Source organism: Gopherus evgoodei, chromosome 1, assembly GCF_007399415.2.
Source record: "Gopherus evgoodei ecotype Sinaloan lineage chromosome 1, rGopEvg1_v1.p, whole genome shotgun sequence".
Taxonomy (NCBI): Eukaryota; Metazoa; Chordata; order Testudines; family Testudinidae; genus Gopherus; species Gopherus evgoodei.
The window spans coordinates 250,636,092-250,653,133 of record NC_044322.1 but is presented as its reverse complement, the minus strand read 5'-3'; the positions used below and the strand labels follow the sequence as shown (position 1 = coordinate 250,653,133).

Sequence of the window (17,042 nt, the reverse complement as noted above, 5' to 3'; positions counted from 1 at the left end):
ATTTTGACAAATTTTGCAGAATTTAATTTTTTGGTGCACAATTCCCTTGAGTATTTTAATATCTTTCTCCTATAAAGCTCTCTACACAGGAATCAGGTCACAGACTTCAACTTAAGTGTGCTAAATTGAGAGTTAGCAAGTACCTACAGACAGAAGATCCTGTTAGAGCTGGTGATGTGATGTACCTAGCTGTTGACCTAGACATCCCTATCCAACCTCTTCTAGTTATTCCTGAGTCGCAGCATGCTGGTCAAAGACTACAGTGCACTCCGTATACACACATCTTTTTATTTTTAATAAATTAAGTAGGACAGGCTCAGACTTTTACTCACATATACAGAACAGAAAACTCTGGGCCTGACCAAATAACAAGCTACACTTCTCGCCCAGGGAAGGGGTGCATGCCCTCTGTGAAACAGAACACTAAGAAGCCCTTAACTGGAAAGGTTGCTCCCATGGGCAGCATAGTACTTCATAATCACTAATTTAACTATAGCCACAGGAGTGCAGGACAAGCCAAGAGACCAGCTGCATCCATTCTCCAGTGTCACTTCTGGACGGGCTGGTCTTCACCTCATTTTGATTAATACATTGTAACCACTTGATAAGTCAGGCAAAGCGCAGCAGTTATGCAAAATTATTCCACTGAAGAACACACACTGGACAACACATTATAGCATTGAAAAGGTACTTTTTTTAGAGTTTAAATGACCAGATGCTTTTTTGCATCTCTTCTCAATATGGCAGTGGAGCAGATTCCACTTTCCCTCAGGTTTAGTCCAAAAACTTCCTGTTGGCATTGGCACCAAAGAGTGCCCCTCGAATTTCTGGCATCATCTGTTGAGAGAGCAGGTGCACTAGTTAAAAGGCTGTGTATAGAACAGCACAGTAATTAATATTAAAATAGTTAAGCACTAACAGCAACTTAATATGCACAAAAGTTAAGAAATCCTCAGCTGCAGTTTCATGCTGGAGACATGAATGAATAGAGGACTTCTGTCAGTGCAGCCAACTCTTTAGGGGAGATACAAGTTCACCTGCCAGATACTGGTGGTGCTTTCTCACTGTGAGCAGACTACAATCACTAACACTGTTGCAGCCTGAGCCAGAGGGATCACCTGTTAAGCTCAGGCATGAGATCACCCCACCTAGATCAAATCCATTATCTGCATTAGTTATGGACACAATTGTTTCTAGATTAGCTTACCCTAAATCTCTCCCAATGACAGAATTTAGTCTTTTGAATATGGAGGTCTATATTTCCAAAACCAAGATTCATTGGAGGCATGGTGGGGTTGCAAGGTCTTCCTTCTACACTGGACTTTAGAAGATTCTCATGTTGTCTAGTGGAAGGGTTCTCTCTATTATCCCATGTACTGCCACTAGCAGTGGAGTTTTATGAACACCATCTATTTTTGTACTATTCAGTTATAGGATCTTTCAATGCAGTTTGGTTCTTTAGAGACTGTCTTTCAATAATCTAGCTTCTCAAGAACCTAGCTAAGCATAAAACTCTGAAGAGAGAATTTCTTACTGTGGTAGAGATGTGCTTCTCCCCAGCCTCCATACAACCAGCTGGATAGTTTAATTTTCAAATCTACTTTTTGCAACTGTTTGCTTGTCATCCATCTAAAGAGACCTGATCCCATAATAAGTTATTTTGAAGATTAAGAGGATGATTGAGACTAAGGGATGCTGACTTTGAGATGAAGCTTTCCACCTTACCAAGACGAACATGGCATGAAAGGAGAAAGCCTAGCACATTGAGTAGGGAGGGCTCCAACTCCCTCTTTCCCAAACTCACCTGCTGGGCTATGAGATCCAGCCGGCTTTCCAGGGTATTGGAAACCTTGATTTTACCATCACTGTTATAGATCTCAACACCTCCGGCACTAGAGAGAAAACAGACAATATAACAGACCTCAACTGGACAAAAAGCCACTCTCCCAAACAACTGCTAGCATATGTGTCAAAGGGATGAATCAGAAGAAGTGTGTGGCCTCCTTTCTGCCTTTAAATGGACTCCAATCTTACTCCCATTACACGGGAAGCTAAAATAAGGTAATGAAGAGAATGAGAAAGCTCGAACAATGGTGTTTGCAGAGCATCCTAATGGGCAAGGGTCATCACCACCTAGTGTTTTAAGGATAGATTGGACCTAGGGAAATTTTAGGTATGAAAAATGATTGACTGAAGTAACCAGCTGAGCCTCCTCTCCACCACCCAATAAATATAAATTATGCTACAAGGGTTAATTTTCAGATTTTGGGAAAAGAGGCAATGTACTATACAGATACCTTTAGAAGTGTTATTTCTTGTACGATTCATAGCTCTATGTAATAAGTTCCTTAGATCTTAACTTGAGTGCATCATTCAAGTGTTCCTTCTTATGTTATGGAACCAATTTTCTGGCAGTTTTGGAGGACAAAGCCTATGAGTTGGATACCTATAACCCACTCATTCCTTCTCACAACTTTGTTCTTTGCTTTATGTTGAACACTAAACTTGGGCTGCACTTGCACTCCTTTCATCTCTAACAGACTGAGAAGTTAGTAACTCAGTATAATTGTTGTTGCCTAGACCAGTGCTCCTCAAAGCTGGTCTGCCACTTGTTCAGGAAAAGCCCCTGGCAGGCTGGGCCGTTTACCTGCTGTGTCCACAGGTTCTGCCAATGAGGGCTGCGGGAAGAGTGGCTAGCACGTCCGTTGGCCTGTACTGCTTTCTGCAGCCCCCACTGGCCTGGAGCGGTGAACCGCAGCCGCCATCGGCCGAACTTGCAGACATGGCAGGTAAACGGCCCAGCCTGGCCCCTTTCCCTGATCAAACAGCAGACCAGCTTTGAGAAACATTGGCCTAGACCAAACATTCCCCTGCGTTGTGAATTGGTTTGGGGGCTGCAGCAAGATAACTATCATTGTTAGTTGTCTGGGAAACTGCACAACAGGTAGGAGGATAGATCTTCAGTGTCAGGAGGAGTCAACTCCCACTGACTAGTGGCGATGTGCTCTCAGTGGTACTCCTTTTGTCATTTCCCATAAGAGATGTTTCAGACTCCCTCAACAGTTAACAGTGCATTGAATCGCCAACAAGTTACTACTCAGCACTAAAAGCTACTGTATTCCTTACATATCTTCTGGCAGGAATGTCTGCTGGTCAATGTGAACATCAATGTCTTTTTTGGTAGCAGCTTTGTAGATGGGGATGCTCTTCTGTACAGCAGCCTGGAACACAATAGATATTCCACTTCAGGCCAGAGATTTGAAAGATACACGGAACCCTCTGCTAGCATTGCACAGAACTAATGGCTACTTAGTTTGCATGAGTGGAAAGGCACAGAGGGGAAATAATCAATTAGATGCCACAATCTCATTCATTAGTTCAGCCTCTCCAGGAAGGTGGTGCGGTAGGAAAAATGGTTGTGGCCTACCTACTTTGCAACACATTTACTCCTCCCTTTGTATCTTGAACCAGTAGCAGCTGCCATCATTCCTTATATTATGGCAGTACCTAAAGTTTGCTAGGTGTTTTTCAAACAGAGGAAGGCACTCCCCAATCTGAAGAGCATATAATGCAAGAGATGAGGTATTTGCAACAGAAGTGTTTTACTTGGTAGTGAAGCGCCCCAGCCCCACTGCCTTATGATCTTGTCTAACAGATTCCAAGCGAGAGACCTTTGCAGTCACAATCCTCTGGCTTTGTTTTTGGAGACATTTTATGCTACTGTAGCCAGAACCCCCTTACCTTAACCATAGAGAGATCCTGTTTCCGGCAACGGACATTCAGTCTGGGCTCAAGCAGCTGGTAGAAACCCTATACAAGACAACTATAGTAAGAGGAGATGAAGGAAACTCCCATCATCTTATAATTGATTCATCCGCTCCTGTCATTTTTTGGGGTTAGTTATAAGACTAAGCAACTTTCTGCCATTACTTATTTCATACAGTGAAGATGAAAGTTCATTGGTTACAAGTCCCCTTTTTACTGTCACTCTGAAATAGGACTGACTATCGATTACTGGGCAACCCATAGGAACCAATGGTTTTGTTCATGCAGGAAGTAAATAATCCTGATTTTAAGGTGCAACAGCAACTAAAACTGGACAACACTGAGGGTTGGATTAGAAGAATGAGAAAAGGCATGCTTAGAATCAAACAGTCACACACTAGACTGAGCAAACATGCAGCTTCTAGTTAAGGCATGCAGCAGTCTTTGGTCTCTGAACAGATACCACCAACTGCGCCAAACTGTTACAGGAATAAGTGGACAGTACTACAAGCTGGAGACCACATAGTGCATCAGACTTCTGACCAAGACAAACGTTCATTCCAAAACACAGAGATTGGGTCATGCAGTGTGCAAGTGAACAGCAACAGGCAGGGCCTGACAGCAAGACAGGAAATTAGAAGTACACTATTGATCTGTGCTATGGAGTAACGTAGACTACAGGTTTCAAGGCACCCTCAACACTGAGGAGTGGCAAAAGGAAAGAAATATTGGATCAAAACCAAGACTTGAAAAGAGAACAGAAACTGTTAAGGCTGCAGAGGAGAAAATTACACTTTAAAAGAGTTAACTAAAGGACATGGGGTAATATTTATGACAAGCTCTTGTATTAGAGCAGTTGCCAGTGGTGGCCACTATAGTTGAGGTACAAGTTTCCATTAAAACCTTTACTTGCATTTGCAAGAATTCCAAAAGTAACATTTACGGGGCTAAAAAAGTCTGAAGTGGAATTTTTAGCCAGACATGTAGTTTAGGGGAGTAGCATCTATCAGACAGACAGACAGACAGACATCAAACCATAGAAAAAACCTTGCTCAAAGCAACAGCCATACAAGTCTGGATTTGGTGTAAAATTTGCAATGAAAACAGACAGGACTGTGCACTTTCCTAAACTTTGCGGGGGGTTGAAGGAGATGTTTTTCAGAGTGTGCATTTGAGGTGCTCATCCTCAGAATGTGCAGTAGAAACTCGAGATGTGTACATCTCTCTCCTGAAGTGTGCACTCCTGAGCTGTGCTCACTTAAGGACATCTTAAGATGCAGCAGTTATATTGTGTTTCGTGATGGTTACATTGTGTTTTTGTTTCTCTCATTCAGATGTAAGATAAAAGTACTCAAGAATTTAAGCTTTCTGCACCCCACCCACCTCTCCCCAATCTCAAGAACACTGGGGCCTTGTGAGGTAAGACTGGGAAGTATAGCGAAAGTGGTAGTTTTAAATATGCCTATTCTAGGTAGATTCCAAATAGCAGTAGTACTCCTACAGAGTGTTTGTGGCTAGGGATGCAGTCAGCCTTTTACTATGGCTTGAGTATTTTACCTGTAGAACCAGTCCATCCAGCAGTGTCTGGTACCGGGCACCATCCTTCACCACCTTAGCAAGTCTCTGCTTGGCCTCAGCCAGCAAATCCTACAGAAAGAAGAGAAGAGAAGAGGTCAGCAAAGTCCTCCTGTTTCTTCATTTGATTCTATGCCTACCATCCTCCTGTACTCTTACTGCAGCTATGCACCCTGCCAGGAAGCGAGCCTACAGTGCAGCTGATAATTCAATCCAGACCCTCCTCTCTGTGTGCACTGAGCAACGGCTTTCACAAAAGGTTTTCTTTCCCCACTACCTTGTTCAGTACCCAAAGTGAATGTTAACCACAAATTCCTTTTTACAGGCAAGGAAAAATCATAGTACAGTAGAACCTCAGAGTTATGAGCACCAGAATTACAAACTGACCAGTCAACCACACAACTCATTTGGAACTCCGGAAGTACACACTCAGGCAGCAGCAGAGTGCTCACTCCTCCTCTTCTTCCCCTCTTGCCCCCCCCAAAACTAGTACAGTACTGTGTTAAACATAATCTACTAAAAAAATAAAAGGGAAAGCAGCATTTTCTCCTGCATAGTGAAATTTTAAAGCTCTTAAGTCAATGTTCAGTTGTAAACTTTTGAAAGAACAACCATGATGTTTTGTTCAGAGTTATGAACAACCTCCATTCCCAAGGTGTTCATAACTCTGAGGTTCTACTGTAGTAAAGGGTTACCTATCCACAAGCAATGCCTATTCAGTTCATTAATGCTATGCTAGCTGAATGAGCTAGAGTTGTTTCTCCTACTGTCTGCTGCTTCAGGATGTATTAACAGAAATGTCATATTTATGCAATGTGAGGTAATTGTCCCATTCTACCTTAGCACTGGTAAGGCCTCAGCTGTAGAACTGTATCCAGTTTTGGGCACTACATTTTAAGAAAGAGGTGGGCAAACTGGAGAGTCCAGAGGAGAACAACAAAAATGGTAAGAGGTTTAGAAAATCTGACCTATTAAGAGGTTGAAAGAATTGGGGAGATTTAGTCTAAAGAGAAGAGAAGACTGAGGGGAGGCCATAAGTCTTAAAATATGTAAAAGTTTGTCATAAAGAGGATGGTGATCAATTGTTCCCTATGGCCACTGATAATAGGATAAGACGTAATCAGCTTATTTGAAGCAAAGATGATTTAGGTTTGCTATTAAGAAAACTTTCTAATTAATTATTAAGGCTAGTAAAACACTGGAACCAGGTTATCTAGGGAGGTTGTGGAATCCCCATCACTGGAAGATTCTAAGAATGGATTAGACAAAACACTTGTCAGGGATGGTCTAGGTACAAATTATCCCCACCAGGATGAGATGGAACTGACATGGTGATATCTTGAGGTCCCTCCAGCCCTACATTTCTATGATATACTGCAGGCTGCCTTAGAGAGCAATCAACTACAACTTCTTTTTCCTACCCCAAAATTGTACGGAAATCCTTCACATGCAAAATGCAAATCTGCAAAGTGATCATAACATTCTAGAACTGGCCAGGTAGAAGACTCCAGCCTCGGAGAACAGTGCTGCCTACAATAGGTGACATTAAATTTAGACTGAATTCAGTACCAAAGAATAGCAGTATTTTTCTTGAGTGCTCACCTGGCTGTCTTCACTTTTGAGAAGTTAGATACTCTAAGATAAGATCTATAAAGTAGTCAAAGCTGCATAGCACATCCCAAACATGGCCTAAGGGAGACTAATTATTCTCACAGCCCAGATCCCTGTTCTATTAATTTTTAATAGCTCCCAGCGTCCTGTTTTCATTAATAAAAATATACACCTCTACCCTGATATAACGACCCAATATAACACGGATTTGCATATAGCACGGTAACCCTAGGGCTCCAACAGCGATTTAAAAGGCCCGGGGCTCCAGCTGCTGCAGGGAGCCCCGGGCCCTATAAATCACCACTGGAGCCTGCTGCTGCTACCCCGGAGCTGCTGCAGCAGGGCTCGGCCAGCGATTTAAGGGGCCCATGCTCCCCACAGCAGCTGGGGCCTGGGGCTCTTTAAATCACCGCTGGAGCTCTGCCACCGCTACCCTGATATAACGGGTTTCACTTATAATACGGTAGGGATTTTTGGCTCCCGAGGACCACGTTATATCAGGGTAGAGGAGTACTTTGTTCATCAATCTATTGAAAGAGCTCAAATAAATATGGATATGGACGTCTATTTGTCTGTGGTAAATTAGTAAAATGCTCCATCTGTCAGTGTAAATTTTGACATTAAAGTCTGGATTCTTTGTTCTGAGGCAACAGAGCATCAAGTCTTACTTCACAGAGGTCTGTCACCCTATTTTAGGGTCCAAGTTTAAGGATTTCTGCTGCTGCCCTGTTACTCTGCTCCCATATACCACATCATCTCCCCTTCAAATATTCTTTCCTCAATGTCCCAGAAAAATAAAATATCCTAAAGTCTCGATCTGAGTACAGTCATCCACCCCCCCACCCCCCGCTTCCAAAAAAACCCTGAAATGTTATGGTACATATATAAATAGACGCAACCCCATGACGTGCTGTTGTAACCTTTAAAACAGAAGCAGGGAAATACCGATACAAGTGATTCCATGGGGCAGGAAAGTCTGTCTTGATAAACAAGAAGATGTATTATGGTTTGAATGCTAGAGTATTAACAAGACCATCCCAAGTTCCCCTCTCTGTCAAACCTAGTTATGCCTTCTACTCTAGAATCCAAAAATTCTGGAAGTTCTTTTCCCTTACTGGCCAGCCTTTTGGAGACCAAGTAACAAGAAGGTAAGTCTGAGTTAGTACAATAGGACTTGAAATACTTTAAAATGAGGAAGGAAATGTCTTATGCACCATTCAGAAGCATGTGACTGTGTCAACTCAAAGCATGGTCAGGGAGAGATCATTCAACACAGATTGTTTTACAATGGAGTTAACTATTTCCTCACCCTTCTCCTCTAAATACACAGTATTAGAAATCTCACCAAATTCACAATGGTTGACAAATGTGGCACTAGGATGGAAGAATCAAAGATCCTATATCTATGCTGATATTCCCTCCTACCAAATCCTTTTTCAGAACAGTGTTGTGAACAAGCAATACTACAGATGGTATTTTATTCTTCTTCATTTCTGTAGTTCTCACAAACAGGACTATCTGATGGCTCAGCAGCATCACCTAGTATTTGAAACACAAGTGTGTGCCTCAGACAGGACAAGGGACTTTACATATCGTGTGATTGGCAGGTTATTCTCACAGAAGCTATAATTGAGGCCTTTCGTAACATTGGAGTATGGCTACTGTTATTCACAGTGAATGTAACCCGATATATTATCTATGACAAGATGATTACAGGGGTTATAAGTCTTCATGCTCCCAGGCATAAACTGTCCACCAGACAGACCAAGAGGAAAGTCTTTCCATCCATCCTGGGCCACTGTTGGAGACAGTCAGTCCACTATGTGGATTTTTCTGGTAGTATTTATTTACACTAAGTGCTTGTCAAGTTTGCTGAAGCCCAGCCATTCAGTATCACTGCATACATTCAGTTCTAGTTGCCTGAAGCAACTTGGCATTTTGTGGGCCTCTTGCACCCAGTTGCTTCCTCTTTTTGCACTCAGTTGTGTAAAAGACATTTCCCATTCTGTGAATAAAGATCAGCTGCTGTCCAGGGCTGAACTCAACCACAGACTGCAACAGATTCCTGGCAGACAGATATATCTTCCCTAAACAGCAAAGTGTAGCTGTGAAAACACGATACTAGTGTATGCCAAAAAAAGCCTGACTTCGCATGTACAGAAGGCCACCAACTAAGAATGTTTTTTTAAAGACAGCTAGCAAAGCCAGTTTTTTAGTCTACGTATGCTTCAAGTACATATATCTCATTTGATCACTATTAAATAAATAAATAAATAAATCCGATTCTTGTTTAGTGGTTGGATCAGGTAATTCCTTAACTTCTGATGGGGAGAATCCTCTGTCCCTTTATTATAGAGGCAATATATACTCACTGAAATAAGGTCGTCTCTTGCCTTGAGGACCTTCAATCTTGCCTGATTCATCAGGTTGGACATCTGACTGTAGGTTGCATGGAAAAATTGAATCAGTGCATCAAGCTTTAGAGGGCGAGTGGCACAGCAAATATTTTAAACACACTGTGTGTTGAAAGCAAGCCAGTTCACTTATTGGAATCTGCTTCAAGAGCAGCTATGATAAATTCCTCGCTTACTGTGAAAGCCATCCTCCATTGAATTTGCACAAGTGACAATAAAAACAGAAAAACTACTCAAGAGAAACTAGCCACCAAGACCAGTACTGATAGAATTAGTTGTGCCAGCGATGGAGCAGGACAGAGCATAAAGAGTTTGTTAGACCCCTCCACCACATCTGCTGTTCTCTTTAGGTATTATCCCTGCACTTTGCATGGGACTATTTATAATTAGCCTATGGCTGATGTATCTGAAGCTTGCCAGCAAGGCCCCTCATGTACCCTCAGCTGCTGGAAGAGAGAGTTTTCTCTTCCCTACCTTACCACAAATCAATCCAGAATCTTTCAATTGGAGAAGACCTGGAGGCTATTACCTATCCACCCCTTGTCCCAATAAATTGAGGCTATGTTTTCCTATAAGGAGCATCAATGCCAGGTCAGCTTCACTTTGCTGCTGTAAGAGTTGCCAATTTTGATGTGTTTGGGAAAGCTGTAAACAGTAGCAACAGTGTCTCTGCAGAGTCAGGAAGATTACAGTGCCTCAAGTCCACATTTAAATTTTCTTCTCAACAGTAAGGATTTAAACCTTTTCTGCAGAATGTGAATTTTGACATATGAAAAATGTTTAGCTACGTCCTCTCCACTTGCTAGCAAAAGATTGTTTGTGTATCACTGGCAAGCTACTGATTTTTTCAAGCTCTGTAGCAGGCCAGGCAGCTTAAGTGACTTACATTTTCTTCTGTTGTTCAATTTGTTTTTCCTTCTTTTCATAGTACTCCATGATTTTCAGTCTCTGTGTCTGAACCAGGCGACCCTTCTCAATGTTGAACTCTTCTTCTGCCTACAGAGAAGCAGTCACAAAGTTGAAATTGAGGCTGACTCCATAGACTTTTAGAAGATACTCAATTCACTTCACTTCACTTAACTAAAGGCTAGGTGATGAGACTCAAGGTACTAATTAAGCAAAGCATTTAAGTGTGTACCTTAAATCTCACTGAAATCAGTGAGATTTAAGCACGTTCTTTGCTGAACCAGGGTCTTACTAATTGCTGCTCAGTTAATCTGACCACTGCAATATCCTTGTTTGGCACCTATCATTTGCTTTCCTGTCTAGTTTTGATTCCTGAAATAGGGATGATATACAATTGTCAAGTATCAGCTAATGAGCAAAGACTAGTAGGCTAACTAGGAGTAACCAGAAGTCCAATCCATGACACTTGTTCTGTCTGAACTCTAGAATTGGTTTACTCTTTGCAGCAGTAAAGGCAACGGGAAAGAATCACTAATTATAACTGTCAATGCAGCACAATTATTTTACTGTTCTTGAACCACTCACCGTTAAGCCTTAAACAAGGATACACGTGGGAGTTACTGCCTTCTTAGAGCATGGTTGGTCCCCTCACATATGAAAACGTGGTAAGAGCTGTACACTATTTACAAATACCCAGCTACAAAAGTGTTGTGAGTCTTGACTATTTACTCATACATTGAGAGAAGCGATAGGGCCCATTTTAGAATTAAGAAACAAGAAAAAATAAGCAATGTATTTGCTCAGTCACTTTGCATAAGCATTTCTAGTATGTAAACTACTGTGCTAAACTGATCATATTCACAATCTCATTTCAACAAGACATTGGCTATCATTCCAACGGATCCATACATTAGACCTTCTTTTCCAATATGAACTCATATAATTGACCCTAATGTGTAATGTAGTCAATCACTAATGATTGATTAGTGAATCCTTACAACTTTTGCATAATGCATTCCATTTTGTTAACACAGAAGTGTTCATGCTTTCCCCCCAACTCTATTTAAAATCTATCCTGTGGTTCCTTAACATGGCTGCAAATCATAGCTAGCAATGGATTAACTGTCCTATTTTTATTCAGGAATAAGAGCATCCACACACATTACACCAAAACTAAGAAATGAGAATTAAAACCAATTTAGTTATTTTGGTAAAAGTTCGTGTGTACACAAGCCTTAAGTAAAACAAATGTAGAAATGGGTCACATTCATCTCTGTAACTCCACTGAAGTTACAGGGACCAATTTAACCCAGTCTGTTTTATGCAAAATCCATGCTCACACTACCCTTAGCTCCCCTGAAGTATTAACAAATCAACATGTAATCTTGTATACAAATGTGTTCACATCTAGGCATTAATAAGGAGGCTCCAGGTGAAAGGGCAGCTCCAGCTCAGTTCTCTTGATTGTATTAATTTCGCACAAAAATATTTAACTGTATTCAGTAGTTAATTTGCTCCAATACAGGAATTACATGACAAAAAAAATAACGTGGCTTCTAGGAATATTGTAGAACTGTTTTTGATGGTATGACTGGGAAGCAACTCAGAATATCAGATGCAATCCACCTCCTTTTGGAGTTCCTGATATTAAACCATCTAATGGCTTTTTTGTTTGTTACCTTGGCATCTATTTCTTCAGCCTTTTCATTGGCTTCCTGCTCAATGAAAGCCATCATATGCTTGATCTGTAATAGAATAGACACACAGTTACATTCTGCTGAGCACTTGCTCGAGAAACACACTTTTCCTTTGAACTCCACAATATTTCCACATACACCCCAAATCCCATCTCACATACAATAGTGGCTCTTGTTTTCCTCCTACCTAACAAGTAAACAAGTCACACGAGTTTAGAAGAGAAACAGCCAGGGGCTGTTTTAGACAAGGTTCCATCTAACACCATTTCTCTGGATAGCATCAGCAGCTCTTCCCTGGATTATAAGCAGGGTTTTGGAGCTTTGCTCTGGCTCCGCTCCAGCTCCAGTCAAAAACCTACGGCTCCAGAGCTGCTCCGCGCTCCAGCTCCAGGCTTCACTCCAAAGCCCTGATTATAAGTATACTTAAAGAGTTGTGCAATAGTCTGTGATGGGTGGGGAGAAGCTTAAAGTGCATTATGAACTGCTTCAAGGACCTGCATACATGAACCTTTCTAGTTAGAGCCATTAAAAAAAAAAAATCAACAACAACAACATTTAACCTGTACATGCAACAGTCAGGGGACCAAGTTGCAATATGATTCCAGTATGTTGTAAACTTCACCCTTCTGTGACTGGGCTAGAAGTTCAGACTAAAGCCTTGGGCATGTTCAACAGCAGTCCTAACTACACTGCAACTTGAAACTATGTTGTAACCAACTCTGGGCAACAGTATGCTAATCACTGAGTGGCCTATGCTGTACAGACTGTTTCAATATATAGACAGTGAGTGGCCTATGCTGTACAGACTGTTTCAATATATAGACAGTAGTGAAGAGACTTTTCTTGGACAAGGCAAGCCACAGCAACATGTAGGAAGGATTGCCGTTTACATCCTTTGTACACATGACTACAAAGAAAAGAATCTGACTAGGAAGATAGCTCAACATGTGCAGTACAGCATGTGCTTCAGGGGATGAAAGGAAAGTGAAGTGAGTAGACAGGCCATAGATGGAGAAGTTCAGACACGCAGGGCAGAACAAGTGGATGAAGAGTGTGTTCTGAAAACCAAAACAACAATTCAGATTTGGATTCAGAGATTATATGACTCCAAGTGTTAGTTATGGGCCCACTTTGTGGATGAAATCATTGAGCCACAGCTTTCTAAAATCCTCTGGAGTACAGAGCATAGGGACCATCATAAAAGAAGGAATCTCAGTTCTCCAGAGGAAAGTGATTCTGGCATGAATAGTGATTTTAGCAATGGCCAGATCAAGCCAAGGATGAACTCTGGCTTTGTTTCAGAGAGCAGAACTGGGAGTGGGTGGGGAGGGAAAGAGTTAGCGATTGAGTTAATTTTCTGATTTTAGGAGCCAAACTAAGCAGGAAGCAGAGTATCTCAGTGGGACTCAGAATACAAATTGGGAATACCCACTGCTGGGAGGGACGACCAATTTGTCATGTAGCATCATACTACTTGGCAGAATTAGTTCTAGCAGCACTAGGATTACATTGGCTGCCTCAAGAAACTCTGCCTCCTTACTCAGAGGATAAGAGAGAAATTGTGTGACACTACAGAGTTTCCCCATGTTGCCATCTCACTAGCACACCGCATTGCCTGCAAACATCCAAAAGTATCCTATTACTATGAAAAGCTTGAGTTCCCAGACCAAGGGGATCAAAAGCTCATTTTGTTGTTTGCAGAATGCAGAGAACAAGATGGAACTTCCACATCTCAAAACAGTGTAAGTTTTAAAGGGACATTTGGCAAACTTAGTTTTATTTTTGTGAAAGAGAGCTTAGTTTCTCCCAAAATTGATGGCCCTTACCCAAGAGAGTTTCCCAGAGAAAGAAGGCTGGTGGATTTTCCAAGAATTGTAATAGTCTTTGATTAAATTCCCACAGACGGTAGATAGTGTATTAAGTTAGCATTAAAAGGGCTTGCTTACTATTCAACCAACTGCAACACAATTTTCAAAACTATGGTCTGCAGAATGAACCAAGTATTGGAAGTGGTCATGGGAGGGTCTCTTAAACTGAAAATACTGAGCTTATTGAAAGTGATATGGTCAAACTGTTTCCTACCTCTATCAGGGCCTATACTCACCTGTCATGCAGTTTACTGTGTTTTGCATTTTCAGTTAATACAAGGACAGAATCCTCTACTTTTTAGCTGAACAAAATCCAATTACAGATATATTACAGTTGTTACATTTGAATACAGAACCGAGCTCCAGTGTTAGGATCTATTCCCCTTCCAATGTTAAAGCTCACCCTTCAAGTTCAGTCCCATATTGACTAAAAGTGTCAGCTCAAGTTATGATAACTGAGGACATGCCAAAAAGTTTGGTTGTGCAAGTGAAGGTAGGCTCTCCAGAAGGCAAACAGGGATGCTAAGTTACTGTTTGTGTAATCACTACACAGCGGTCCTTTGCCAATCAGATTTGCTGAATGAGAAGGGAAGAGATGCAGTAAGTGTTTATGGGACCTGAAAAGGAACTGCTGATTCCGCATCAAACTTGTTTGATCTGCCCGTCACTTGAGAGGAAACTTCACTGACCAGCATTGACTGGATCTGTGCAATTTTCATCACTGTGCACCATTTTCAATTCAGGTCAGACCAGTTGTTATCAAGGACACTATTTACTGTCAATGAGAACAGTGTGTGTCCAGACTCAAAAGGACAGCCAGATAGCTTAAAAAGCCAAGCCTTCAGTGGAAATTTACAAAGGAGCAGCACAAACTAAGCTGCTGTTGACAGCTGACTGCCTTCCCTCCAGATCTTAAGTACAAAAGTCATTAAACAGTTGAAGAGTCTACACACTCTAGGAGCCAGATTCTAAGCAAGTACTGCTCAGCCATTATAATCAAATTCAAGTTTACACCTAATTTCTGTAGAAAATAATCTGATGTCATGTACAAAACACCAGATGAGCGTTAGGGTGATCCGATATTTGCACAATAATATGATAAAAACAGATCAACCATGATCACTTCCATCATCTCCTGTCTTCAGAAGCCATCCAAATACTTTAGCAACCCCCTAGTCTGCTGTCAACACAGGAGCTTCCAATGCTACTGGGAGATGCGTTGAGCTTCCAATACAAGTTTTGATATTTTTTTTAAATGCCATTGTTCAGTCTGCAGTCAGATCCCCTTATTCACCAGCTAGCATGGGTATTATTCATAGGATTTTCCAGTTGCTGTTTCTCCATGGTACAAGGCTGTCACTGTTCTTCCTTCAGCAGACACTCTTTAAATGAGGGAAGGGGGAGGTTTTTTACTCAACTACCTTTGCCAGGAGTGTAGCAATAGTTTACCAATATCTTAAATATCAATAGCACTATCTCTGTCATCATAGTCAGTAGGGGATGAGACAGCTTTTATTTTTGATGACTATTGTTTTAATGAGTAGTTTCATACCTTGACAAAAAAATCATGTCCACTTTGAATGAAGAGAGATAAACAAGCTTCTCTTCCTAACCCGAGCTTTGGTTATTAATGCAATCCCTAAGTTGATGGGGGGTAGCTGGAGCTATCTACCCCCACCGCCACTCAGTCCCCCAGCACTTTCCAGCACCAACTGCACTGCTGTGGTCAGCACCGCCACCAATGCAGCTGCTCCTTGCCCAGGTCCTGGGCATGGTGACAGCAGCAATACAAGACCTCTAGGGCAGGAAATGAGGGAGGATCCCACAGCCCATGGGGAGCCCTGAGGATAGGTGGATGTACTGGCCCATGGCCCTGAACTCTCTCCCCAAAGCTCCCCACGGCCTTGGACATCGGCAGCCCCAGGGCTGCTATTTTAATTGTCGGTACGGGATATTCTCTAGCCTTTAGAGTGAGAACTTTCTGTCCTACTGATAGAAAATTCTTGTGCTTTGGAATCTCGAGGCCTGTTTTTTGGACATGAACTGTGAGTTGTAGATGTTGTTGTTGTTGTTGTTAGTACAGGCTGAGGTGTGAAGGACAGGAAACAAACTACAACACTGAACTGACTTTAGGGGTCAGCGTTTAAATAAAGATTATTTGACCTGGTCATTAGATTTTATACAATGAAAAAGCCATGAACCTGCCCCCACCCGTCACCAGGGCCCGAGCCCCTGGCATGGTCCAGGCGAGAGCAAAAGGGTCGGGGAGGAGCAGCTCCAGCAAGAGACCTGGGGAAGACTCACGCCCGACCCTCCCCCCTCCCCGGGCGCGCGCACCGGCCTGACCCCGCCCCCGAGGAGCCAGGCCGGGCCCGGTACCTGTTTCTGGACGTCGGCATCGCTGAGCGCCATGGTTGCGGCGGGAGAAGGCCGGCGGGTGACGGTTGCCGCGGACACTCGGGCTCTTCAGGATCTGACTGAATCAAATCCGGGCCGGTCGGGTCACAGACACGGGGGCTACGTCACTCCAACCCCCCCCCGCCGACCGCTGCCTTGCGCCAATGGGAACCGAGGCACTTGATGACGTCATCGGGCAGGCCGCGCATGCGCGCTGGAGACCTATAGTGTGACTTGGTGAGACCGGGGGGCGGGGCCGCCCGGGGCCGCCCTAGCCAGGGAGCTGATCCATGTCCTAGTTACCAGCCTGGAACAAGCCTGTCAGTTTTATGAGGTGGCACAGCAGTGGTGACCCGGAGAGCTGCAGCGCTTGCTCAGTTTGGTATTTTTCTTACAGCCCAAGCACCTGGAATCATTTCACTACAGGAGAATTGCAGCATTCATTTTAAAAAAATTCCCAAGGCTTGAAAACCTGACCTGAACATACCTGAAAAGACCCCAAACCAGAAGGCAAATAAATAAACTGACATTATTTTATAAAATCGTAATATTTTTCAGTGCTTTGGGTTGGCAATAGTGCATCACAGGATGGCACGATGGATGGGGCATTCCAGGCATTGTGTAGTATGGAAGATTACAAGAAGCCAAGATCAGGAAGAGACAGGGAGCATAAAGGTGGCAACAGGCTGGGCAAGATGAAGCAAGAACTTGTAGATGCATATATGGATGGTTTTATGATGCCTCCTGGGGGCACTGAGGGCCACTATACTTTTATGGCTTAGAGCTACAGTTCCAGGATTTCATTACAG

At 42.6% G+C, this 17,042-nt stretch overlaps 1 protein-coding gene across 1 annotated transcript; it reads right to left on the bottom strand.

The window, feature by feature from the left end:
* Nucleotides 1–268: 268 nt before the first annotated feature.
* ATP6V1E1 (ATPase H+ transporting V1 subunit E1) lies at nt 269–16,356 on the bottom strand. The gene is made up of 9 exons (XM_030542913.1): nt 16,216–16,356; nt 11,951–12,016; nt 10,252–10,361; nt 9,324–9,390; nt 5,323–5,412; nt 3,742–3,810; nt 3,127–3,221; nt 1,805–1,892; nt 269–837 (listed from the first exon to the last, which is right to left on the bottom strand). The coding sequence occupies exons 1-9, from the start codon at nt 16,246–16,248 to the stop codon at nt 775–777; spliced, it is 681 nt and encodes a 226-aa protein (XP_030398773.1). The 5' UTR covers nt 16,249–16,356; the 3' UTR covers nt 269–774.
* Nucleotides 16,357–17,042: the final 686 nt, after the last annotated feature.

Excerpts from the sequence above, each read along its gene's own strand:
- ATP6V1E1 (XM_030542913.1), bottom strand. The coding sequence starts at position 16,248 with ATGGCGCTCAGCGATGCCGACGTCCAGAAACAG. Across the intron at positions 3,811-5,322 it reads TGGATGGACTGGTTCTACAG|GGTTTCTACCAGCTGCTTGA; the intron begins GTAAAATACTCA and ends TGTCTTGTATAG. Across the intron at positions 838-1,804 it reads TGGATCTCATAGCCCAGCAG|ATGATGCCAGAAATTCGAGG; the intron begins GTGAGTTTGGGA and ends CTCTCTCAACAG.